Source organism: Lynx canadensis, chromosome D4 (assembly GCF_007474595.2).
Source record: "Lynx canadensis isolate LIC74 chromosome D4, mLynCan4.pri.v2, whole genome shotgun sequence".
Taxonomy (NCBI): Eukaryota; Metazoa; Chordata; class Mammalia; order Carnivora; family Felidae; genus Lynx; species Lynx canadensis.
In genome coordinates this window covers 24,870,011-24,885,614 of record NC_044315.2, presented here as the reverse complement: position 1 = coordinate 24,885,614, position 15,604 = coordinate 24,870,011, and the positions used below count along the sequence as shown (strand labels likewise).

The 15,604-nt window shown below is 38.6% G+C and overlaps 1 protein-coding gene across 3 annotated transcripts in view; it reads left to right on the top strand.

Annotated features, from left to right (window-relative positions):
• The window catches only part of KIF27 (kinesin family member 27), a 92,610-nt gene that overhangs the window by 34,020 nt on the left and 42,986 nt on the right, over positions 1-15,604 (top strand). For all 3 annotated transcript variants that reach the window (XM_032595611.1, XM_030293735.1, XM_030293733.1), the window contains exons 6-10: positions 2,432-2,638; positions 8,206-8,375; positions 8,848-8,951; positions 10,916-11,071; positions 15,066-15,271. In XM_032595611.1, coding sequence (XP_032451502.1) covers positions 2,432-2,638; positions 8,206-8,375; positions 8,848-8,951; positions 10,916-11,071; positions 15,066-15,271 — 843 coding nt within the window. The remainder of the gene's footprint in view (positions 1-2,431; positions 2,639-8,205; positions 8,376-8,847; positions 8,952-10,915; positions 11,072-15,065; positions 15,272-15,604) is intronic.

The window sequence follows — 15,604 nt, the reverse complement described above, 5'->3', positions numbered from 1 at the left end:
TTTGAGAAGAATTATTCTTTAAATGTTTGGTAGAATTCACCTGTGAAGCTGTCTGGTCCTGGACTTTTTGTTTCTTGGGAGTTTTTTGATTACTGATTCACTTTCATTGCTGGTAATCTTCCTAAATTCTTTAGAAGGATTCTTAGTTCATTGATTTTTAGCTTTTCTTCTTTTATAATATGTGCATTTAAGTTATAGATTTCCTCCTAAGTTTACCTGCTCAAAATATTTCCTTATATTTACTATGACTTTTATCCGACTCATGGGTAACAAGTTACTTTATTTCCAACACATGGAGGATTTCTTTTTATGAATTTTTGGCTTAATTGCATTGTGGTCCATATGATTTCAGTCCTTTGAATGTGTTGAAACTTGCAGGGGCACCTGGGTGGCTCAGTCGGTTGAACGTCCGACTTCGGCTCAGGTCATGATCTCGCAGTGCGTGAGTTCGAGCCCTGCGTTGGGCTCTGGGCTGATGGCTCGGAGCCTGGAGCCTGCTTCCCGTTCTGTGTCTCCCTCTCTCTCTGCCCTGCCCCCGTTCATGGTCTGTCTCTCTCTGTCTCAAAAATAAATAAACGTTAAAAAAAAAAAAGAAACTTGTGTCATGGCTTAGCGTAAGGCCAATTTTTGTAGGTATTACAGATGTACTGGAAAGGAATATGTATTCTGTAATTATTGGGTGGTGGTAATCTTGTTAATCATATCTATATTTTTATTCATTTTTGGGTCTTTTTGTTATATCAGTAATTTAGAGTGATGTTACAATCTTTTGCTACAATTTTGGATTTGTCTTCCTTTTCCATGAAGTACTAACAACTTTTTTTATTGTTTATTTATTTATCTTAGCACAAGCAAGGGAGGGGAGAGAGAGAGAGGGAGGGAGACAGAGAATCTGAAGCAGGCTCTGAGCTTTCAGCACAGAGCTGGCCGGAGGGCTTGAACTCACAAACTGTGAGATCAGACGCTTAACCAACTGAGCCATCCCGGCTCCCCAGTACTAACAATTTTTGCATTATACATATTGAAGCTGTGTTATTAAGTACATAGAAATGATGACTGTTACATCATTCTGGTGAATTGACTTTTTTAATATTTTTTACCTCTTCCAGTGGCTTTTGCCTTAAAGTCTACTTAGGTATTCACATAGCTCTACCAGCTTTCTTTTGATTAACATTACCTGGTGTCTCTTTTCCACCTTATTTTTAATCTTCGTGGGTCTATTTTAGTTGTGTTTCTTGGAAGCAGCAAGTTAGATAATTTTACAATCCCCTGACATATTGTAATCTTTTAATTGGATTACTTAGTTCATTTCTGAATTTAACATAATTCCTTTCATATTGTGGTTCTAATCCCACCATTGTGGTTTTTACTTATCCTAACTGCTCTGTGTTCCTTTTTCTCTCCTTATCTTCTTTTGGATTAATTGTGTTTTTTAAATTTTTCTATTTTTACTTCATTAGCTTAGGTGTTGTACTTTTACTCTTTTAGTTATTGGTGGTTACCCTAGAGAGTGTACCATGCGCTCTTGATTTAATAAAGTCTAATATTATTGGTATTTTCACTCTTTCCCAGACAGTGTAAAGACTCCATATCACACCCCCTGCCTCAACTTCTATGCCATTGGCATATATTTTAATTATCTGAATATATGAATTTTTAATAAGGTTTCTTTCTTATAGCTTAGCATGAGCACTGTAAAACTTTAGGGTTTTTTTTCGCTATTTAACAGTGTAGTACGTGTGAAGTATTAAGATGAATGACAGTTTCTTGTTTACATAATTTTGTGCCGATAAAACAGAGATTGATGTTAGAGCTTTCTGCATTGGGTATAGTTGACAAAGTTTCTCTAGAGGATACATAGAAAGCTAACACACACACACACACACACACACTCCTGACACAATTTGTTCAGCCTTTGCTTTCCAGTTCTTTTTCCTCCCAGGACTACCAGCTACCTATCTTTTATCTCTTTGTGCTTTAGGCTTTCTTTTGCCCTGAGTAAAGGCTTTCACTTCACTGCACCTGTTACCAGTTAGTCTCCTTTGCAGCCACCTCTGCCATTTGTAGTTCTTTCTCCCCTTTTCAACTTTCTTCTTTCCTGTTACTGCTTGGATTTCACTCAGGAAGGCCAAACATTTATAGAGATCAGCTAATCAGAATGCTTCAGGTTGGCAAACCAACCAATCAAAATGTATGGGGCATTTACTTTGAGTATTTAATTCTTCAGGTTCTCTTTGTCACTCCTTACTATTCAAAAGTTTTTATCACTCGGAACCGTCTGGTGAACACCAGAAGGCTAGTCTGTGGAGCAGTGAGGTTTTATGGTTCTGTTAAGGTAGTCATGAGTTCGGGCAATGTACAATTTATTTTTAATCATTACACACTTACTGGGGTTCTCTATTTTTAAAATGTTCATCTCTCTTTTACAAAGAATGAAAAAATAATAGAACAACAACTTCTTGTGGATCAACTGAGTGAAGAACTAGCAAGACTTAATCCGTCAATGACATCTTCAGCTACGGAAACTTGTGGAGACGGGCCAGACACCAGGACACCTGGAAAGAGGCCATGTACCGTACCGTTTGATACTCGTTTGGGGCATTATATTTATATCCCAGCCAGATCAGATTCCAGGAAGGTAATGTCTAAACATTGATTTCTTTCTGGTTTTGGTTTTGATACGTAAAAAATATGTATAATATCACAGGATATTTGTACAGTCTCAGCACCTTCTCTTTTTCTGTTTGGTTTCATGGACTTTTATGTATATTCTTGCTTTCAGTCATGCTTATTTTTAACAAAAAATGAATAAATAGGAGAATATATAGTTTTATTTGGAAGGAATAGTTGAAGGTGATGTCTGTATTCACCAAGGAGAAAAAGCTATCCTTTGTCATCATATTTTCAGATGCCATCATATTTTCATGTTTTAGTCTGATATCTTCATTAATTTTTTTTCTGTCTTTAACCACACCAAGTTGAGATGAGATTGGAGGGTGCTTAGTTTGATTTATTTGGTCTGTTTTATTATTCTCAAAATGATATTTATCTATTATCCGGTCTTGCCAAGCTGACATAATCAAGACTGTGTGGAGATCAGTATGAAGTTTCATTTTAATTTTTACTTATAAATAATGTGTGTGGGTGGTAAATCTATGTACACAGATTTCTCATGAAAAATCAAGGAATCTCTACTGGAATGGAAATCTCTAGTGGAGAAGACTAAGTAGCAGATTCATGAATTTTGGTGTCTATTTATTAATTTTATGACTGGAAAGGATCCGAAGGCCATGTGATGGTTACCATTAAAGGGGTAAGAAATATGGGAAGCGTCATAGGCTTTGTAGCCAGGTAGGCTTGGGTGTGAACACAAGCTCTTTGTATAGATCTGTACGTGTGCCTAAACCCATGTGGGCCCCCGGTTCCTTATCTGTCAGACTGGGGGAAACGTGGGTGTGTGTGGAGGATTTACATAAGATAGTGATGCTAAAACTGCCTGGTACACTGTGTCTTCAACACACGCCTATGGGGTGCGTTACTGTGTCCCAGGCTCCGTGCTTCAGAGTAAGACAGGTGCTATCCTTACCTGTGTGGTTTTTAGCTCTGAGTGGTTGAGTTTTAAAATTTAAATGACTGTTCTTATTAATTTCAGTTTTCCTTTGTAGAGTTATTGACATTTTCTTTTTAAAAATTTTTTGTTAACATTTATTCAGTTTTGAGAGACAGAGAGCACGAGCGGGGGAGGGGCAGAGAGAGAGGGGAGACAGAATCTGAAGCAGGCTCCAGGCTCTGAGCTGTCAGCACAGAGCCTGACGCGGGGCTTGAAGTTACGAACTGTGAGATCATGACCTGAGTTGAAGTCAGCCGCTTAACCGACTGAGCCACCCGGGTGCCCCTGAGTTATTGATATTTTCTTTATGGGTGAATACACAGTAAATTTTCATAGAACATATGGGATGAAAGGTAAATTTTTGCAGGATTCAAATTTGATAACTATGATTTCAACTTAATAATTATATATTGTCTTCTGTATTTAAGCGATTTATTTATTAACTCTTGGCTAGTAATGTGAATAAATTTTCTGTTTATTCTTTTATTTTTTATTTAAAAAAATTTTTTTAATGTTTATTTACTTTTGAGAGACAGAGACAGAGCATGAGTGGGGAAGGGCAGAGAGAGAGGGAGACACAGAATCCGAAGCAGGCTCCATCCAGGCTCTTAGCTGACTGTCAGCACAGAGCCTGATGCGGGACTTGAACTCACAAACCGTGAGGTCATGACCTGAGCTGAAGTCAGACGCTTAACCAACTGAGTCACCCAGGTGCCCCTCTTTTATTTTTTTTAAAGAACATTTGTTTTCCCCTGATTACAAAAGTTGTACATATTTATTCCCTCTCAGTCTCTCTTTCTTCTTTTTACTAGACATTCACACACACATACACTCTGTGAGGAGATAGAGCTCTGTGGGCTCTTGAGAAAAGTTAGACCCTTGTTCTTATTTCTAGTTGTTTGCATAGGCCTGAAACAGGCATGAGTGGAATAACGACTTCCGTGGTTATTGTTTCAAATTATCAAGTTATGAGTTTTGTTTTGTTTTTACAATTTTCCTTCTACCCCAAAAGATCTCTGCTAGCCATTAAAAGGAGGGGAAAAGAAAGAAGATGCAAAAGTCATATGATCGGCAGTTTTAAGAACTCTTGTTCCTACCATGTGTCCAAGAATCTAGGCCCCTTTTCTTGTTTGGGCTGGTTACTGCAGCAGACATGAGAAGGCAGGCTTGCGTGGGAAGACACATGGCATGCCAAGCCTTGTTGGTGTCCTGCTTGTTCTAAAAGTGAGGGGAAGTTTTCATATTGAATACCGAAATGAACTAAATTACTCCCAAGAGGACATCTGAAATACCATTTCATTTTCTCCTGGATTTCTAGGACATCTGAAATACCATTTCATTTTCTCCTGGATTTCTATATCCTTGGCAGAAATCTAGCTAATATTTTCTTTTTCTTTCTTTTTTTTTTTTTTTTTTTGAGTTTATTTATTTATTTTGAGAGAGAGAGAGAGAGAGAGAGAATATGAGTGGGGGGGGGGGGGCAAAGAGAGAGGGGTAGGGAGAGAATCCCAAGCAGGCTGTCAGCACAGAGCCTGATGTGGGGCTCAAAGCCATGAACCATGAGATCTTGACCTAAGCCTAAATCAAGAGTCCAGCTCAACTGACTAAGACACCCAGGCACTTTTAAAAATATTTCTTAAATGCTTGTGTATACATATTGGAGGGAAAAGAGCAAAAAGATCTTATTTGTTTTAAATGCATTATTTGTTATATTATGTGTATACTCATATACTTTCATTACTGGCTTTTCTTACTTAATATATCATGAACATTTGAGAGTTATTAAATATTCTTTTATAACATATCATGATTTTTAATGGCTGAATAATATTTACCTTAACTATATATTAATATATTGAGATATATTATCTTAAATGCTTATTTAATATATTTTATTATATTAAATATTTAATATAATATTTTAAATAATATTTATCTTGTGTACTTTTTCCTATTATTGCACATTTGTTTTCAACTAGTTCTTAATCTGAAAAGTTAAACACCAAAATGGAATTATAGAACATATCTACTTATGCAGAATTCCTAAAGAAATTGCCCCTCACAACTAAGTAGTATATAGGTAAATGAAAGAAAAAGTTTTAGTATTATTTATCAAACTGATAGGAAAAAAGAGAAAAAACTCCTTTGTCTCAATAGATACCAAAGCTCATCAAATGAAATGTAAAGTTGAATCTTGATTTAAATCTAAAGAAAAAATATAACAGAGGTGTCTACTTTCTTAACATGGTAAATACGATATACTTGAGGCCAAGAGCCAGTATTATACCCACTCAGAGGGCACTTTGGAAAGAAAAAAATTAGAGGGGTCAGTCAATGCTTAGGTATAATACAATATCACAAATACTGATGAAAATCTGCCATGTTTCATTGATAGTAAGACTCACGTTGTTTTCACATTTTATCATCTTTGATGCCAGGGTATGTTTTATAATTGATGGCATGTCATAGTTTGACAGCTTTTTTTCTTTCTTGATGGGATAAAAATAATGGTGTCTCTTACAGTTGATGGCGTTTTAGATTCGATGAAATCTGATATGGAGTGGAAATAAAAGCAATAGGTAACAAATACCACTTTTAGTACTTCATACAATTGTATGCTAAGAAAACCGACCAAGTATTCTTAAGGGATATATTTAAAAAATCTGGACTCTCCAGGACCAGGGAGAAGAAGTGCTAAGGGAATACTTCACTTAAAACTGCCAAAGATGTGGGGTACCAGGGTGGCTCAGTTGGTTAAGGGTCCTACTTCAGCTCAGGTCATGACCTCAGTTCGTGGGTTCAAGCCCCACATCGAGCTCTGTGCTGACAGCTCAGAGCCTGGAGCCTGCTTCGGATTTTGTGCCCCTCCCTCACTCATGCTCTGTCTCTCTGTCTCTCAAAAATAAATAAATGTTAAAAAAAAAAAAAAACTGCCAAAGATGATTCCAGAGGCCCCAGGGCCCCGGCAGCCAATGCTTCAGCAGAGGTCATGTTATAAATAAGAGCCAAATATGGGTAGAATAGTTGAACTCAGTAAGCTTTAAAATTCTCTCTAGCTTTATGGCTATATAATTCTAGGGAAGAAAATGGTTAGAATAAAATGTTGGCTTCTAGTGTATACACCTCAGTTAATCTGAATTATTAATCAGCTTATTTGAGTACTTACATTAGTGATTAGTACTGTTTGGGGTGTGGTTGAAAATGCTAAAGCGGGGAGCTATGGAATGCATAAGCAACTAAAGGGAAGCAGGACTCAGTACTTAGGTGAGAAGGTGCCAGATTTTATTGCATTGGGTGGAATGACTGTTAAGGAATTAATTTACTAAATATTACTGATTGTTGTAGAATGTATTTGGTATTCATTATTAGGCTGGCTCCTTTGGGGTTTTTTGTCGAAAAAAAATTTAAAAGCAGATTACAATTCTAGAGAACAATGTTTGACTTTGAACAGAAAGTATTATTTGCTCCTGAAATAATTCGCATTCCTCTGATGAAGAGAAACCTTGATGCTTGTTTGTTTTAGGGCAAAATGGACATGCGGGGTAATTGTGCTTGTTAGAGAAAAACTTATTGAGTTGGTTCTTCTGTAAATAATTCCCCTCCCCCCTCCCTCAAACCCCAGGATTGGGAGTCCACCTAGAAAACTTTACTCTGTGTCCATCATGGTACCAATGTGACCTTATTAGGTGGCCAACAACAGAGGCACAGAAATCAGGTATCAAGGAATCTTCCATATCAGGCGGGCTTTTCTGGGAGGGATTATGTGAGGGATCTCCATCACTTGAATCTTGATACTCTGTGATATACACATTCCACTATATGTCATAATTTTAATAGCTTCTAATGAAATCTGTTCATAAATGGAGTGTTTCCTCTAATATTTTATTATCTGCCTTTTTTGAGAAATTACTCTGAGGTTTGGTTACAGAGAGGTGGTGAAAAAGGAAATACTTGTAACAAAAACTAGAAGAAGAGTATAAAGGCAATTTCTATTTTCTGTTGTTGTTTTCCAAGGTCATTTTTTGAGAGCTGAAGGTGCATTGCCAGTAGAAGCATGTTATCATATGGAAAGCTCCCAGGCTAGCCCAGGAAAATCTATTTATCCATGATACATATTAACTATGTCACTTTAGAGCATTAAGTCAGCTATCCCTAACCGCCACCTGTAAAGTGTGAATACATGCATTTGGATTTCCTCCAGTGTAGTACAAATAGGTCATTGCCTCCTATCACACTGTGTCTGGGTTTCACTTTTGTTGGGAAGTACCCGTGCAATGTTTAAGAGCAGTGATGTTTTCACTCGTGCCTCTCTTTGGTTTCATTTTTGAATACTGTTTTCCATGAAGGTATAATTGAAGATAGCTTTCTAGAAGGAGGAAGAGCTGTGTAGGTTCTGAAGGAAGTATGTGTCTATGGGGTAAAACAGCATGGTGAAATTTACTTTGACTTTTTTGGGGAGAATGGATATTTTCGGTGATTGGCTATTTCCATGTAACTATCTAATAACCTCTTTAAAAATATTTTGAGTAATAGGATAAAAATAAACATAAAAAAATCACTTTTTTCTGTTGTTGGGTGGGGTAATCACTTGTAAGGTCTACACAAGTCCTTCTGTGTACTCTCTGGATCGAGTAGTTGCCGGATTTCGAACACGAAGTCAGATGCTGCTGGGTCATATAGAAGAACAAGATGAAGTCCTCCACTGCCAATTTTCTGATGACAGCGATGATGAAGAATCAGAAGGCCAAGAGAAATCTGAAATTAGGTATGTTAAATATAGACTGATTTCATAAGCATAATATATGGTGCAATAAATATAGATAGATATAGGGGTTTTATTCATTAACATGTATCTTTACCGTTTAATATAAGTTTTGCCTAAGCACTGTCTACTGTGACTAATGTGTTATGAAACCAGCATTTGAACACAAGTCATCAATCTTAAAACTGAAAATATTTTTGCATTTAGGGCTTTTATAGCTGGATTTGGATTTTAATTTTCAGAGAGAATGTGTTTGGATTTCCTGATTTTGCTGCCACAGTGGCAACAAACATGAATTTTCCCCTGAGTTCAGTCTGAGGGAGATATCCTTTTATTTTGAGGAATATTAGAAAAATCTGTTTATGTAATTAATACTTTTTTAACATTGTGGTCAGTTTTGGGGAAACTAATTTGAGGGCATATTAGAAAACACTAACAGACAAGTTACCTTTGATCCTGATTTTTTTGTTTTTAGACGTAGAAGTCGCTCGTGGATTCAGAAGCGAAGTTCTGTTTGTTCTCTTGTTGAATTGAATGATATTCAGGATCAAACACAAAAGTCAAGTTTGGGGAATGAAGGTACACAGACTTTCTCAAGTAATTTAGATCTAATGTTTATGACACTTCTCTTTTTCTTTAGTCAATAATTTAATTCTCAAAGATGGGAACTTGATAGGAAAACTTCCTTTTTGTTCTCTGTTCTCCCTCCAAGTTTTCACTTGCTACTCCTTAATTAAAAAAAAAAAAAATGTCCCCAGTTAATTCTGGCTAGAGTTATAGGATAAATGTCTCAGAATGGGGATTTTTGTACCCAAACTTGAGTTGATATTCACATTGTTCATTGATGACAGTAAAATACATTAAAAATTTTTTTAAATAATTTATTTAGGGTTATTTATTTATTTTGAGAAAGAGTGTATGTGAGCAGGGGAGGGGCAGAGAGAGGGAGAGAGAGAATCTCAAGGAGGTTCTGCATTGTCAGCACAGTGCCCGATTCAGGGCTTGAACTCAAGGACCACAAGATCATGACCTGAGCCGAAGTCAGACACTTATCTGACTGAGCCACCCAGGTGCCCCTAAAATACATTTTAAATAATGTACCAGGTATCTGCTGCTTCCCTGGCACACCTGCCTTCCAGTAGTGATGTATGTGACCTTAGAGCCAACTTAGTCTGCTGAGTGCTCATAATGTTGTACTACACAGCAGATGAGAATTTGTATGCATCAAGTAAGCATAAAAAATGTTTGTGTTGGCAAAACTATGTTGTAGTAGGAGATTTTTAACTCATTTCTCTTGGCCTATGAGTGGTCAGACACACACACAGAAAAGAGCATAGCAAATATAAATAACACAATAGATATGTCCACTATGAAAATAGAGAGCATTTTATCCTTTAAAGAGCCTATGCCTGTTCTATTAACAAAGCATTGACTTTATGTCACAAATAAAACTGAAATAAATTTAAAATTTAAAAATGTATAAATAGGGGCACCTGGGTGGCTCAGTCGGTTGAGCATCCGACTTCGGCTCAGGTCATGATCTCACGGTCCGTGAGTTCGAGCCCCACATCGGGCTCTGTGCTGACCGCTCAGAGCCTGGAGCCTGTTTCGGATTCTGTGTCTCCCTCTCTCTCTGACCCTCCCCCGTTCATGCTCTGTCTCTCTCTGTCTCAAAAATAAATAAACATTTAAAAAAAAATGTATAAATAGTATAGAGAAGTGCTACTCAAGTAGCCATCCTTGAGCTGTTTGTTACTGGTCTACAGCCAGGTAAGAAACTCACACCAGAATGTAAATCAGTGCACTAGCTTCTTCACTGAGGGAGTCTTGCTGTGGGGGAAAAAAGTCCGCTGAATTAAAACAGTGACATAGTTGACTTACGTTCCAGTAACCAACAGTGCTGGACTACACCTTGGATAGCGTGGTGCAGACAGACCACATTCTCTGATGACCATTAAAGTAGAAGTTAGTGGGAAAAAATTTCAACTCTCTGCCCACCTGGATATTTTATACCTTTCTGAAATAACTCAGGTTAAAGGAAAACTCAAATCACATACCTAAGGACAATGATGACCTATGTATCAGAACCTACAGGATGTGACTAAAACTTGCTGTCAGCTAGAAAATGAAAGTCCCATGGGGCGCCTGGGTGGCGCAGTCGGTTAAGCGTCCGACTTCAGCCAGGTCACGATCTCGCGGTCCGTGAGTTCGAGCCCCGCGTCGGGCTCTGGGCTGATGGCTCAGAGCCTGGAGCCTGTTTCCGATTGTGTGTCTCCCTCTCTCTCTGCCCCTCCCCCGTTCATGCTCTGTCTCTCTCTGTCCCAAAAATAAATAAACATTGAAAAAAAAAATTAAAAAAAAAAAAAAAGAAAATGAAAGTCCCAATTGCCATGTATTTTTTCCTTTCTTTCTTTCCCTTTATGTTTGTCTCTTCCTCTGCTACCTCTAGACTGCTTCTTTCTGCTTTTATTTAACTCCACTTCTGGGGAAAATTCTATGGGCAGGAAGTTTTATTTCTCAGTTTTGCTTCTTTTTCTTTAAAGATTTAAAGATTGAATGTCTCCAGGAGAGTCAAGAGTTGAATTTGCAAAAATTAAGGAATTCAGAACTCATACTTACCGAAGCCAAACAGAAAATGAGAGAACTTACAATTAACATCAAGATGAAGGAAGATCTAATTAAAGAATTAATAAAAACAGGTAATAATGTCCTGTGAACCAGCTTATATAAGAAAGGCGTCTAAAATTGCTTTTTTTTTTTTAAATTTTTAACGTTTATTTATTTTTGAGACAGAGACAGAGCATGAATGGGGGAGGGTCAGAGAGAGAGGGAGACACAGAATCGGAAGCAGGCTCCAGGCTCTGAGCTGTCAGCACAGAGCCCGACGCGGGGCTCGAACTCACGGACCGCGAGATCATGACCTGAGCCAAAGTCGGATGCTTAGCCGACTGAGCCACCCAGGCGCCCCTAAAATTGCTTCTGATGTTGCAACATTTACTTTAGTTTTTGACACTGAGGACTGTCCACTGTAGCTTAGAATTTGGTATAACAAGGTGTGTGTCATAGCCAGTAGGTGGAGGTTAGTTACCAGACGAACGTGGTTACATTGGGATTTCATCTGCGAATTGAGAGAATTCTGTGGACTTTGTATCGTGTTGCAAGTCTATGGGCATTTAATGTTTTTTGCCACTTTTTAAGAAACATTATACTAGGTACCTGGGAATATGTCTAAGATGTTTTCTAACCCACTTTAATACTTATTTTAAATTATTAGTCCTCATTCTCTTGGATAGTTCATTTTTAACGTTATTTATAAACTTTATATTAAAAAAATTTTTTTTAACTTTTATTTCTGAGAGACAGAGGCAAAACACGAGCAGGGGAGGGGCAAAGAGAGGGAGATACAGAATCTGAAGCAGGCTCCAAGCTCTGAGCTTTCAGCACAGAGCCCGACATGGGGCCCACAAACCATGAGATAGATCATGACCTGAGCCAAAGTCGGACGCTTAACCAACTGAGCCACCCAGGCGCCCCTAAACTTTATATTTTAAATGTAGATCATTTTTATTTCTCTCAAGATGTAAGGATGTATTCTTGAGAGCTATTCTCTCAGTGAGCCAAGCTTTTAGCTCTTCCCCTTAGTCTCAGATTCTGCCTGGTTGGGCATATGTCCCACATCCTCCCCTCACCCTTAGCTACGTTATCAGGCTTGCCTCGGAAAGCACATCTCAGGCTTCCCCCCCCCCCCAATAGACTCAAAGTGTGAGCTTTGACTGCTTTGAAATTCAGTAAGGAATTGAAGGGATAAGGGTTTTTTTTCAGTTCCAATGAACATTGTTCCCATTTAAAGGAACTGAAGGAAATATCATCTTCCTTTTCCTTAAGCCAAGGCTGTAATTACCCTCAGATTACATGAATTATGGTGGCTCCTAGGGCAACTTGCCTTCCCACTTCCCTCCTCTTTCTGATGAGCTTGTTTTCTGTCTGGCTGGCGTCTCTCATCCTCCACTCCATAACTGCTGTGCCAAAGTGTTTTCCTTCCTCAGTCCTAGTGACGAATGTGCTATATACCATTCCAGGCCTAGGTGTCCCAGATGGGTTTTTTGTTTTTTTATTTTTTATTTTGTTTAATGTTTATTTATTTTCAAGAGAGAGAGAGAGCGAGTGAGCAGGGGAGGGGCAGAGAGAGAGGGAGACACAGAATCCAAAACAGGATCCAGGCTCTGAGCTGTCAGCACAGAGCCCGACGCGGGACTTGAACTCAGGAACAGCAAGATCATGACCTGAGCCGAAATCTGACGCTTAATCGACTGAGCCACCCAGACGGGGTCCCAGATGTTTAATTGATCTTGACTATGTTCCTTCCTCATAGGCAGGATCAATGCCAGTACATCTCTCGTAGGAATGTCTAGGAACTGATTTAGGATTTAAAAATTTTTTTTTTCATGTTTGTTTCTTTTTGAGAGAGAGAGAAAGAGAGAGCATGAGCAGGAGAGAGAGGGAGACACAGAATCTGAAGCAGGCTGCAGACTCTGAGCTGTCAGCACAGAGCCCCACGCGGGGCTCAAACTCACAAACCATGAGATCCTGACCTGAGCCGAAGTCAGACACTCAACCCACTGAGCCTCCCAGGCGCCCCTGATTTAGGGGTTTAAATAGCTTCTCCATCAGGGTACTGCCTGTGAAAGTTAAGGATATGTACCTTCTGGAATAAATGATTTTTAGATAGGTCACACCATCATGAGATCTCTCACTAAACGAGCACGCTCTTGTAGCCCAGTATGTTCATCCTGGTTGCCTCAAAATAGAGGCTACATGAATGTACACAGAGAAGGTCCTCTTCTTACTTATGAGAACCAAGGGCAGTTTGGAGCTGTCCTTAGGGATGGTGACGAGAAAAAGGGTCAACGTGTGCTTGCTTTTCAAATCCTCCTCACCGAAGACTTCCCCCCAGTAGCAACTATTTCAGCCAACAATAAGTGACAACTATACTGTATTTCATCAATTCTAATCACATTCTTTCACATTTGAATGTCTCTGAAATCAGGATGCACCGTTACCATCAGTGGCATCCTGGCATTTTACCATGTAACTGGTATAATGGGCACTGTACCTTTTTTCTCGGTGACTCATAAAATATTGGTGTGTTGAGCAATATATGGGGTCTTTAATTAAAATATAGTAGTCATGTGCATTTTAATGTTAGTCAAATAATCAGAGAGTTATAGAGATAGAAGAAAACTCATAGTGCATTTAGTTCAGTAACTCCTTTTTACTAATAAAAATTAGAGATTTTCAGTGTAGCAGAACAAACTGGCCCTGATAATTATTCATCCCATGAGCTTTGGACTCAGTTTTCCATTGCCATGGGTTTGCTAGTCTAGTTCAAGGATAAGTTGACTACTCAGAACAGATTAAAACCAAATTTTTAGGGCCTACTAGCTTAGAATGAAGAGAGATACAGAAATATCTATATTCTTTTTCCTCTCTGTTCCAAGTATAAGAAAAGCATTGAAAAAGAATTCATCTTTAACAAGTTTAGTTGAGTGGAAAAGGAGGGGGCCAGCTCTAGAATGAAAGTTTCATAACAGACATAACAATCAAATGTATTGTGGGCCTTTTTGGATGGCGATTAAAATAAACCACTTGTAAAAGACATTTTGAGACAATTGTGGAAGTCTGAATAGATTCAGGTAGGGATTAATATTGTTAGGTGTGAAAGAAGTTTTGGCTATGTCTGTGTTTGATATAGATGCATTGAAGTATGTATAGGTAAGATGACATTTTTTTTTTTAATGTTTACTTTTGAGAGAGGCAGAGCATGTGTGGGGGAGGGGCAGAGAGAGAGGGAGACACAGAATCTGAAGCAGACTCCAGGCCCTGAGCTGTCAGCACAGAACCCAATGTGTGGGGCTCAAACCCACGAACCATGAGATCATGACCTGAGCCACCAAGGCGCCCCTGGCTTTTTTTTAGAGAGAGAGCATGTGTATGAGTGGAAGAGGGGCAGTGAGAGAGGACAGAGGATCCAAAGTGGGCACAGTGCTGATAGCAGCGACCCCGATGTGGAGCTTGAACTCATGAACCATGAGATCATGACTTGAGCCGAGGTTGGACGTTTAACTGACTGAGCCACCTAGGCGCCCCTGCTTTATAATTCTTAAGCAAATAAAAACAGAAGAAAGACATAGATAAAGCAACTATGGCAAAATCTTAATAACTCTTGAATCTCAGTGATGGGGGTGTTCATCATTCATCATATTAGTTTTCTACTTTTGATATGTTGGGAATTTCTCATACTAGGAAAAAAAAGATTTAAAGGTAGCAAGAAACCAAAGTGTAGTTAGCAAAAAGCCAGAGTCACCCCAAATATTTTCTTACCTGGAGTTTGATGCCCGCAAAGCTACACTGCAAATTCAGAAAATCAGAAATGTCACACACACACAAAGATGAACCTGTGACGGAATGGCACCAGACAGGAACAGCCATTGAGCAACTAATTATTAAGAGGCCAGGTGGCAAGTTGTGTTTGATGGAGATGGGTGGGGACAGCTGGATACGTAATGCTCTGCCTTAAATAGATATACCGCCCAGCAGGATTTTGAAGAATAGAGCATTTTAAAGATTTTGCTATTTTACTTGGCTGTTTTTTTTTTTTTAACATGCTTTCTAATTGTTATCACTGTGGTGAAGGTAACCATGCCAAGTCTGTAAGCAAACAGTATTCTCTGAAAGTAACAAAACTTGAGCACGAAGCAGAACAGGCGAAAGTGGAATTAACTGAAACAGAGAAGCAGCTGCAGGAACTAGAAAACAAAGATCTTTCTGATATCGCCCTGAAGGTAAAATTACAGAAGGAGTTCCGCAAAAAGATGGACGCCGCAAAGCTAAGAGTCCAGGTAATTTAAAAAACGTGACTGAGCAAACTTCCTTAGGGGTTTACTGCTTGTGTACCTGGTTGGGAAAGAAGTAGGATTCAATTTTTCCCAGCAGGAGGAACTGGATGGCAGCTTTTCTTTTCCGGTGTGCTGGCAGATTTGCCTGCTTTCTATCTGGGTACTACATCCTTTGTTTGAAAAGTGTATTATTTTAAACATTTTGTCAAAAACCATGGTAAGAAATAAAGATAACCACAGAAGTTGTGTTCTTTTCTGAAGGACAAAAGATTGATGATTAAGGAATATATATAAAAACATCTGGGATGTATATGGCATTTTGTAGACATGCCACAA